The sequence below is a fragment of the Montipora foliosa genome, chromosome 8 (assembly GCF_036669935.1).
Source record: "Montipora foliosa isolate CH-2021 chromosome 8, ASM3666993v2, whole genome shotgun sequence".
NCBI classification, from domain to species: Eukaryota; Metazoa; Cnidaria; class Anthozoa; order Scleractinia; family Acroporidae; genus Montipora; species Montipora foliosa.
The window spans coordinates 2,705,476-2,716,992 of NC_090876.1; the positions used below are offsets into that span (position 1 = coordinate 2,705,476).

At 37.8% G+C, this 11,517-nt stretch overlaps 1 protein-coding gene across 2 annotated transcripts in view; it reads right to left on the bottom strand.

The window, feature by feature from the left end:
- Window positions 1–1,444: 1,444 nt before the first annotated feature.
- LOC138012547 (homologous recombination OB-fold protein-like) overlaps window positions 1,445–11,517 on the bottom strand; it is an 11,001-nt gene continuing 928 nt past the window's right edge. Inside the window, exons 2-11 of one of the 2 annotated variants that reach the window (XM_068859349.1) lie at window positions 10,016–10,960; window positions 9,470–9,550; window positions 9,184–9,262; window positions 8,432–8,478; window positions 8,244–8,352; window positions 7,268–7,353; window positions 5,610–5,720; window positions 3,822–3,865; window positions 3,413–3,507; window positions 1,445–1,792 (exon numbers count right to left, since the gene is read on the bottom strand). In XM_068859349.1, the coding sequence (XP_068715450.1) occupies window positions 1,725–1,792; window positions 3,413–3,507; window positions 3,822–3,865; window positions 5,610–5,720; window positions 7,268–7,353; window positions 8,244–8,352; window positions 8,432–8,478; window positions 9,184–9,262; window positions 9,470–9,550; window positions 10,016–10,960 (1,665 nt within the window). In that variant the 3' untranslated portion in view covers window positions 1,445–1,724. The remainder of the gene's footprint in view (window positions 1,793–3,412; window positions 3,508–3,821; window positions 3,866–5,609; window positions 5,721–7,267; window positions 7,354–8,243; window positions 8,353–8,431; window positions 8,479–9,183; window positions 9,263–9,469; window positions 9,551–10,015; window positions 10,961–11,517) is intronic. The other variant, XM_068859350.1, reaches the window with a different exon arrangement.

Genomic DNA, 11,517 nt, shown 5'->3' on the forward strand with positions numbered 1-11,517 from the left:
GGGTTGCACCGTCACGCAATTAAAAAATATTTCGAAAACTATTCAGTGAATAAACTCAAGGAATTACGTTGTTATAGGAGATAAATATTTAAGGCACTTCTCCTAGTTTTAGGTCTGTACGTTTTCCCGATCTTCAAACATTTGTCGAAATATTTTGCACAAATTTACAGAGCCCAGTATCAGGGCCCACCACCCAGAGCCCACCATGTTGGTGTACCTCCAATTGGGGGAGCGTTGCGTGACATCCAAAAAACGGCTGCGAAGGAGACTAACCTCTTAGAGAACCAGTTAACTGATAAAGGAGCCGAGCATTTGGCAACTGCACTAAAGCACAGTAATTGCAAACCTCTGTCGTAACGATATAACTGATAAAGCCGCCTTCACTAAAGCAGTGGAGCATATTAATTGCAAAGTTTTTGTTTTAGTTTGAAATAACTTAAACCCTTAAAACACCCAGTCGTTTCATTTCGATGTTTGTTTAGCCTACGAAATTGAAAGTTTGAAGTCAGGACGGTAACTAAATCAGTATGTATACGTTCTTAAAATTATGGTTAATCTCAGCCTTGACGTTCTTACAAAAAAAAATTATTATAAAAAAAACAGAGTTCAGCTGTGAAACTATTTTGAAGGACTTCTAATTATAAGACCCTGAAGCATCCGCTGAAATAACTGTGCCAGGAGCTTTTCCAGCCAAGTAAAAGAGGAGTCAGTCAGCAGAAGTAAATAAGCAACTGTGAAGAACATATTTTCAATCACAGGTACACAGAAAGTTCAAACCGATTATAAAAGGACAAAATATACTGATACAGGAGTTTCCAGTATTATTTTCATAAAGCCAAACTAATTGCCTAGCACTTAAATGGACACTGTCAAGCTACTTTTAGTAACACAAACAAAATACAAAGGCAGCTTCATGGTTTATGGAAGCCGAAAAATAATGACAAAAACTGATTCCTTTAAACAACTATTTAGATGCGCTGACCAATTATTCCTTTCTTGGCGACAAACGACCAAGACCAGGAATAGTGTGCAAACTTCAAAATGTCAAATAAACTTTTTCAAGTTTTTGCGTTTTTAACTGAATTAAGTCAATACAAATCATAATATTCTGGTTAATCGTTATGTTCTAGTCACTTGAAATGGTGAAAAAATGGTATATAAACTATTTGAATAAATGCAAGGTATTCAAATATGACATTGAATTTTGACTAGACAACCTTTAATACAGATGTCATGACAACGTCCCTTTAGGCCAGTTTTGTATTCTAACGGTTGGACTGGATCTAGCATGAAATGGAGGCTAATGCGGGCAAATTAATTTGCATTTGAAAAGATTTGCTTACATTAGCCTCCTCTAGATCCAGTCCAGCCGTGAGAATTCGATGGTCTATTATGTGGCTTTCACAAATAAGAGATTCCTTTTTTTTAACTTTTTTATTCTTTTGTTACATAGTCCTGTAAAGAGTCGGAATCCCAATAGCATAAGAATTCGATAATCAATTGAAAATTACACTAATATAGTAATCACTATCAAGTACCAAACTGGAAATGAAAAAACCACAAACTTTCATGAGCAAAAGTAATCATTTGATACTAACAGAAGGCATTATTTTTTTCTAAACCAGAATCCTTTAAATGTTTCATCTTCCACCAGCAGCTTTTCACGATTTCCAATAAATGTAAATATGAAAAAAGACCCATGACATTCCAATCTTTTTGCTCTTTCATACCAGAAGAGCATCGTCAAGAAAGTTTTCATCCTCTAAATCATCCAAAATGTCTTCAAAACAGTCTGAAAGTCATGGCAAAGAAAAAGATGCACAATGTTACAGTATTGCACATGCTGCAAAATTTGAAAGCAAAACTAAGCTATCTGGGAAGAAGATTCCAGTCCATCCTTTTTAAAGGTGTAAAAGGTTTATTCCCTGGACAAATACTTTGCACACAAAGGATTTTAAAATTAACTCTTTGATTCCTGAATAGGCCATTTCCGAGTTCATGTCTGCTTCTTCTTCAAACCGAGTCTAAGTGCAAAGTTTTTGTGATGGTAATCAGTTCACTTTACATATAAATGAAAACTAATTTTCATAAGAAAAACTTCACACTTAAACTCGCTTTGAAGAGGAGGCAGACATCAACTCAACAATGGCCTACTGCCCTACACTGACGAGTGGCATCAGACAGAAAAAAGGAGTATGGGGGGCTAAGTGGCCTCATGGTTAGTATGCTCAACTCCGGATCGAGTGGTCCAGGGTTCAGGCCCTGGCTGGGGACGTTGTGTTGTGTTTTTGGGCAAGACACTACTCTCACGGTGCCTCTCTCCACCCAGGTGTATAAATGGGTACCGGCGAATTTAATGCTGGGGTTAGCTCTGCGATGGACTAGCATTCCATCCAGGGGGGAGTAGAAATACTCCTAGTCACTTCATGCTACAGAACCCCTAAAAAACTTTGTCCCCTTTAACCCCTTGTCTCCGAAGAGCACCACACTAACATGAAGATTTTGCTAGTCAATTGGGAACACCTGAAGGATGAAAGGGTTACACTCCACTCTGCAGGCAAATCTTTATTTTGTCATGGAATAGTCTTTGAGGAAAAGTGCTACATGACTAAGAGAGCCACTGCAACACATTGCACACTACTTTTAGTGGGAAAAAAGCTCTGCATGCTCTTTGCGTTCATTTTAAAATTACTCTTTCAAACAGTTCTTTACCTTTCCCAGCAAGACAACCTTTGGTTGCAATGTTACCACGGTTTTACTATGTTCAGGTTAGAACCAAGTTAAACACAACATAGCTCAAGCCCACACATCACATATTTCTGCTAATTCAAGATGATATCAAGTATTTCTGCATAACGAGCTTGAAAAAGTCTGCCAATTTTTGGCCAATGTTAAAATTTCAATGGGAGGGTGCTCATGTTCATGATAGATTTCTAGAGTTTCTCTTAAACAACTACTGCCCCAGTCATGAACACAACAAGACTTCTTATTCCAACACTGTTGTTTTTCATTGCAGTCAGTCACTGTAGAAGAAGACAGTGGTTGATGGGTCACATATAAAGCAATCTGATTGGCTGATTTAGATCCCCTTTTACAGCTGTAGTTTCTGTTGTTGTCAGCCTGCTAGCTGTCACAGCAAATGTGATCAATGCAGTGAAAAACGAAATTGTTGCATGACAGGAATTTGTGAACTTAAAAGTCCACAAGTTAATGAATGCTGTTAATAAATCAATAACTTAAGGGAATACTCCATGAAATTAGAACTCTTTTACAACTAAAATAACATTGTTAAAAATACAATAGTAGATGTAAAATCAACCAATGATGGCAAGAGGTACTTTTGTTAATTAATTAAATATGTTTGCGATATTTCCCCGCGCCCTAAAATTAGAATTAATTTATATTTATTGACCTTCCTGAAGCCATGACCCCTCTTCGACACTAGATGTGTCATTTTGTTGTTCACTGCAATCCACTGTTCTGCAAACAGACTCAATGTCAAAGACTCTGCCACATAAATAGTAAGAGCACTCATAATTAAAAAAGGAAGAAAATTGATAGAAGAATCTGACCAATACAGTTGTAAGAGCTAACTGAATTAAAAAATCACTTTGTTTAAATGCATTCCACATTGTAATCTTACTAGTATTTTAGGCTGTCAAAGAGGAAAACAAGAGGGGGTTAGGGTTAGGTTAGGGGAAGTTGTGTGATGACGATAATGATGATGATGACGACGACCAATGACACCTGAATTATACCATTTTTTAGGAGGTAAATTTTAGTCTGGTGAATGATAATGGTTCATAAAAAATCTCCTCTACCTCAGTTCTTTTTTGTTTTCCTCTGCCTGGGTACACTGGGATGCCTAGAACAGAGAGATGACTTACACATAACAAACTAAGCAAAAAGTGAAAACTTAATTACATGTGCCACAGTTTTTCGGTTATAAGGTGCACTTAGTTACCTTCAAACAAGACGGAACACAATGATTAGCAGGAGAGGATCATCCAAGTGCATACAAGTTGTTTCCCAATTTATACAGTATGTAGTTGATATGCTACAGATAATAATGCTCCAGTACTAGATCACTAGCAGTAACTTACAATATCTTCCCAGAGAAAGAACGATCAGAGCACCATGTGAACTGCAATCAGTGGTAAATTATTTGTAGAGTTACATGGAATTTCTTTTGGGGCATACATGTATTTCTTTCTCTGAAAATTGTGAACCAATCATGAAAGACCATAATTAATAGAGCGTCTCACCATGCCGACCCTCAGGTGTTTAAGAACACAGGCTTACTGAATGACTGGTTCCAGGTAAGGTGGACAGAATCCATGGCTGTGCTTGTCTCTGACTGAATGCAGGATGGGCACATCCTGCACAGAAATTCCTCTTTTATCTACATTCTAATATTCTAATCCAGTCGTCCGAGATGACCAAAGAGTTTACTGGCCAACCAGTTTTTGGTACAATACAAAGCCCGGTTACCCAAGAACAAAAATAATGGACAACCCAGCCAAAAGTAGAAAATGCACCAGCCTACTGACTTGTCAGCTTTCTATTGTCAATGTCCGTTATTAGTGTGATGTTAATAATAATTGGTTGGCCACAGCTTAGCATTTTCCCATATTTTGAATATCTGTAGAAATTACCGAACAATGTCAGTTAGGAATATACCAATAGGCAATAGAGATCGATGCAGTTTAAAAGTGCCAAAACTAAAACCCAGACTTCTGTGAAAAAAAAGGTGCACACTAGAAACTATGGGATATTCAATGAGATATGGCAAGTTATCAGGGATTTGGTTTCCTGGGTTTTGAAACAGGGAAAACCTGAATTTTTTTTTAACTTCAAGCGCTGCCATGCCAGATGGCTGGATCTTTCAGGAACGTCAACTTCATTTTATAATAAAAGTTCACACTTAAAGTGCTACTACAGTACTACGACCAAAAAAACAATTCTCTTTTTCTTTGGATTTCAAAACTCTGTTAACTAAACACTAAGTGACCCAAGTTTTAAGTTCTGATTTTAAAAAGACACCTGTTTATTTTAACTGGAGTTTGGTTATTTGTTGGTCCACCATTACTAACTTTAAAATCGTGAGAGAGCTGGGTTGAGGAGAAAATGACGTCAAAGACTCAATGGATTAAGAATGCAATGCGTGTGTATGCCGCTGAATTAATATGCAGCACAGGCGTTTCGGGCTTTCAGATTTTTAAACTCGTGTTTTGCATATAATTATAATAAGTTGCGTTTACATGCTCAAATTTTAAGATAGTGAGTATATGACATCACTTTCCCTAGATCCAACCCTCTGAGGTCCAATGAAGGTGAGTAATGGCTGACTGTGAAATCCAAACCTTACACTCAAAACAAACAGCCTTTGGATAAAAATCAAAGCTCAAAATTTTGCCAGTCATGTGTTAAGCAAACACGCTTTGAAAATCTAAAGATCTTTTGATGGTAGTAGCACTTTAAGAATAAGATCAACATCCAGCCACCTTCACCTGGTGCTTGGTTATTAACATGTTTATGCACTGTACTGCATAAGTCACAAAAGTGCTGCAGTTACTTAGTAACTGATACTTAGCAGGAGCAATTCTCACCAAAGCTTGGCTGCTGGTTATGTTCTGAGGGTCAGGGGGGTAGATCTGTAGTATATTGCCAGGAGTGATATTCAGATAATACCTTCGTGGGGCAGGACTAAACACGGACACCTGCGAATTGCATTGAGGTAAAAATTAATACATATCATCACACCAACAATGGATTCCATCCTAAAAAAATTATTATAGTATCTGTCATGGACAGCAAAAGCTCATACTTTAGGTACTTATTGTATGCAACAAAGTTAACAACTTGCTCTTAGCACATTTTGATGGCAACTGTGGTCACTTACAGACCAATGACAAACTAGAATCTACTTTGATTTATACAGTGAGAGAACAATGTTATTGCCCTCTTACCATCCACAATTATCAATATGAATAATTAATTTACCATGATTAATATTACAGAGGTATGAAAATGCACAGAGAATTCAAGGCATCAACAAATGAAGATATACATGTAAGAAGAGAGGCGTCAGTTTCCTGATTAAAATTGATTCATTATTTTAATCAAGAACTTTTATATTGACAATTATTAGAAACTCCTGATGACATACTTGGCTCATTATTTAAGTCTAGCCTCCTCAAGAGAGAAGATATTGCATAATTAAAAGCCAATTTACGTGAAGTCACCAAATTTAAGTCTTTTAAACAACAACGCAAGTACACAATTGCGAATCGTTATTATCTATTCTTAGTTCAAAACCCATAGTACACATGATTTACTTTGAGGAAGTTCATCCACATTGTACGTGGTGAACGAGATGGAATAATCACGAAAGACTTATGATATTGCAAAGTTATATTTCGAGGTGACGTTTTCGTTGATGTCTGTTTTACAGGATAAATCCTGCCAGACTACATGGCGTCATGTCCATCATCACTTCACACCCGTCCTAAACTTTTGTTTGTCAAACTGTCTCTTTCAAATGGTGCTGTTTTAGAGGTTCTGAATAAAGTCAGCTGCTGTTAGTAATAAATAATATTTGATTTACGACTGAGTAAGGACAGGAAAATTATTACTGTCAGCATAATTTGGACAGGTGTAATACAGTACCAGGTTGATTTTACAAACCATTTATCATACTGCAACAAATTTCTTTTGAAAAAAAATAAATGCAGTTTGTGATGTCAACAATATTTATTGAACTCATTTGCCATGATTGTTTGTACATGGATCAAACTTTTTTAGCCAGGTTTGTACATGTATATCTCAAAGCAAACAGAAAAGTGAGTTTTCACGAAAAAGGTTATTAAAACAACAAAATACCGTATGTTTGGGACAAGAGTGGAGGATAATAAATTGTTGAGAGGGAAATATTTGTTGTGGAGAAAGGCACTTTAACCCATTGACCCCTGGGAGTGAGACTTCACAGATTTTCCACTGTGCAACGCCAGACAATCTTAATTGCCAACTGGGGGCATGCTAGGGCGTTTGAGGTGTCAATGGGTTAAGAAGCTATGGAGCGTTTTCACATGACGTCACGGCGGCCATGTTGGTGTTCCAAAACAAAGAAATGGCGGCCATGATGGTGTACCAAACTAATCCTCCGGGAAATGAACTCTATTTTTATGCAAATAGTTTCCTTTGTTTCAGTAATCCAACATGGCTGCTGGTCATGTGAGTGAAAATGCTCTATAAACAAGTCACTCACTTGTTTTAGTATCAGCCCTGCACCAGGTGCCAGCTCTGTTTGGTAGCTTTCTAACACTTTGCGATGAAGAGTTCCATGAATTTCACCTGAAAATTCATTTAGCTATGTTCAACCCATTATGATGATTATCAAAAATAGGAAAACAGTTGTACATGTAGATGCTTGTCTAATTTGAGGCTTTTTCACAAACTGGTAAAAAAAGATACAATACTAGTTTTCAAACTAACTGGTTTTCAATGCAGATACCACAGGTTCCAGTCACACCTTCATCACTACTGGCTGGATTAATAATATTTGTTTTTCATGGATCCAAATTCAACTCTACTGCATCCTGCCAACTGGTGGCCTCCTTTAATGTCACTTTTTTAAAACACTTACCGGTACTAAAACATTCACTAAGGGCCTCTTCTCACAATGATGGGTTGGTTCATCTACCAAGGATGAGTATGGTTTCTTAAATTTATTAAAAGAAAAATTTTTCCACCTGATTACTGACCAGAGATAAAAAGTGGTGATGAGCCCATTCAGAAGGGAAATTTAATGAACAAGAGTGGTGACCTTTTTTTTTTTCATTTTATTGGTTAAAGAAACCCCAAACTCCTTTTGTGTGATGCGAAGAATCAAAATTAATTATTCTGCACTAATTATGGAATAAAAGGGAATTGAAAATAAGATGCCATCCACTCTATCATGAAAAATTAATGCACTGTGCAATTTTCTTCCTGAGACGTAACCACGTTGAAGTGGTCATACATGTATGGGACTTTTCTCTCAAGGTACAGTCTGTAGAGTGTAATCTACATCTTGGTCTCAGAAACAAACAAGGTCTCAGAAAGCAGGGCTGCCCTCAAGTGAACACAGAGATATTTTTACAAAGGTTTTAGTAAAGAGACGAGGTCTCGGAAACAGAGTGAGCCAGGTCAACTAAGCTCGTATGAAGAGGGCCTACTTTTACCCTTGGAGTAAATACAATTACCTGTGGGATCTTTGAGCAACACACTGGCATCTGCTTCTGTCAGGGAAAACGCTTTCACAACAGCACATAGACACGGAACTTTACCATTCTTTAGTTGCTGATGAATTGCCTGAAGAGAAGAGAATACCCTCAGTTTGTATCTAATGGAAGGCTGAGAGATTTCAATTAGGGCTGCAAATGACACATACCTCAGTATAGACTCTGAATATGGTATATCTCATTTGGTTGGGTATGTCTGCAAAAACAATGATGGTTCACAAACTTGCTGTATTTTTGTACAAATGCATATATAAACCAAAAGCAGTATACATCATTCACAGAGGTTTGTTTGTTTGTTATTTATTTCTTTGAGCAGGTTGAAGTATTGGCAGCTCTTAAGCTGATGTGGAGCTGCTACACCCACCCACCCATACAATCACGAAGGACAGCCACAATACCAGGAACTTCATCCCCTCCTCTTCTCGAACAGTGTGTGGGTTCTTTAACGTCCCACAAGGAACTTATGAACATGAAAGATATTTGTGAGATGGCTGGGCCTACGGTTTATCGTCCTTATCCGAGAAGACTTGAAAGTCTAACCATTTGCGGATGTTATGACAAAGACAGCACTTTCTCCTCAGTTACTTTAAGACCCTGAGTGTTGGTCTGGCCAGAGTTGAACTCACGACCTCCTGCATGGCAGCCTGGTGCTCAAGCAATTGAGCCACTGGTGCGGTTGCCAAAAATCACTACAGAATGTTTGCAAACTCACAATCAGTGAATTGCTTCTCAGTGATAATTTCTTACTGTGGGTTATATTTTAATAATTAAAAAGGAAAAAAGTCTATAGAGAGAACTTGAACTAGTGCCATACACAACTAAATTATAGTAATTTGCACAGTTGGTTTTCAAAATAGAGCAGAAATTTAGACTCATTGCAGCTTATGCCTACAATGCTTACTTTTAATAAAGTCTTGATACATGCAATTCCAAGGGTCACGGCAAAAATCTTCATCTTCTGAGGAGCTTGACTGAGAAACCTTCAAGATAAGTAATGTAACTTTGTTGATCACACAAGTGACGTTGGTTACAGTACACTGTACCTAGTCTAGCAAAAAATGGGCACACTGTACAGCCTTTGCAATAAGACAGATTTATTATTTTAAATGTACATACATCTAGTTTAGCCGGAGAAAAAATCATTTTGATAAACTATTAATAACTTTTGGGATCTTTGAGCAACTTACCTTTCTCTGAACAGGAGATGGTTTTTTTGCAGATGGCAGTGGAGATGCAAAATATGGATCATTAAGATTTTGTCCAGGGCTCTGTAAAATTATTTTAATGAGACAAAGTCAATCAATAGTTATCTGAATATGTAAATCAAGCATTTAGCAAACTTCCATTGGCTTAACATTGTTTATACTTAGGTGGCATCATACACCATAATCTTTTCAGAGAAACAAATATCACACCAAGCTGGCCAATTACTCGCTGGAATCAAAATCACACAGACTACTATCGACAGATCTCAGCATTGTACTCCTTGCAAATCGAGAGGATCCTTATTGCCTCACAGAATTTTTGTAAAGAGATGCAGTCCATGGTTTAACTGATGCTCTTCCTCTTGAGCTCATAGGTCAGCAGGTATTCTGTTCAATACTTTAGTGAGTGAGACCTACATTTGTAAGCAGTCAGTTACCAGTGATTATGGTTCAAATATCTTATGCTTTTACCTTTTTGGACAAAACACTCTAATGTAAATCATATAATAAACATTATATTTTACGCACCAGTTTGGGTAGTACCCCAGCAGGACCAGGAAACTTCCTCATTTTTGGTGTTTTACTGCTGGAAGGAGTGTTTGCAAGGGTCTTTTTTCTAACTGGTGTAACACTTTGAAATTCCAGAGATGTGGTGGGAGCTGCATTGATTTTCTTTAACCCTGTACATGGAGGAGATTCAGGAGCTTTGCTTCCTCTTGTACCATTAATGTTCAACCTGCCATTGTAGTCACTGTGTCTTTGAAGGGTATTTGTGCTACCTGTGGCTCTTGTGTAGTCAACTGCATGATGATTATTATTGATAGCTGGAGAACCTATCAAAGATGGTTTTTGTGGTTGCACTGTTGTAGACATCTTTATATCTGTGCTGTTCAAGTTCTGACAATCTTTAGTAGAAAGCCTGCATAATCCAGAATTTTCTTTCTTTGACAAGCAATTTGGTGTATATGGGGAATTTGATTGAATAGGTCTTGAAGGAACATCCAGTTTTGAAGATTTTAAATTACAAGCAGGTAACACTAGAGTCTGTAAATTCACAGAGCTCTTTACAAGGGATGAGTTATCAGCACTCGTGACTGTTGGCATAGAAGATAAGTGCAGTAGAGTTAATTCCTTTCCAGAAACTGCTGATTTTGGCAACAAATTGCAGTCATTCTCAGTTGCTAATCTTTTAGTTACAGGCCCATTTAATCCATTGGCTGGAGAAAATGCATTGTTCTTTGGCCATGTTACGGAGGAGCTTGTATGAAGGTTCTCTACAAAGGTTCTCTTTCTATCACAAGCTCTGTCCCTTGTGTTTATGTTGCTAATAGTGTCAAATGCTCTTCTTACAGAATGACTGCCAGGTTTATCAGTTTCCTTTGACCTCAAAAGTGATGTTTCAGTGATTGATAGGTTTGGGTTACTGGTACAATTATTGGCACTTCCAAATCCACATGCCGCCAGTAGGCAATCCTACAGAATCCAACAACAGAAAAATGTTTACAAAGAGGTTAAAAACATCCCTGTTCAGCAAATCCAGCCTGGAGAGCTATGCCAGCAAGGTGTCACTAGTATTACCCTTGATTTCTGTAAGATAGTCAGTGTTACAGTATAATAAACCTCCCTACACCTAACCTAGGAAATATGGTGGAAGCAGTGTGGCCCAGTGGTTTGGGTGCTTGCCTTGAGATCTAGAGATCCCGGGTTCAAGACCCACTCTGACCACTCATTGAATTTCTTTGCGGTAGTCCCTGGTTCAACTTCCCAGCTGCACTTGTAAACAGCCAACTGGTTTGCCTCTGGCCAGTTGGGATTCTTAACAGTTGTTATTCTGTTCATTGTTTCATTAATTGTGTTTCACTGGCCCTGAAAAGCCCCATAGGGGAGCAGTCTATTAAGTATGTATGTATGTATAGAGTGGTGAGACGCTTCCCATGAGCATAATTTTTCCTCAGTGCCTGGTTGTGTGATATGTGTGCATGTGATGTGACCTGTCTACTCTCAGGGAACATTACAAAGCATCATGCAAG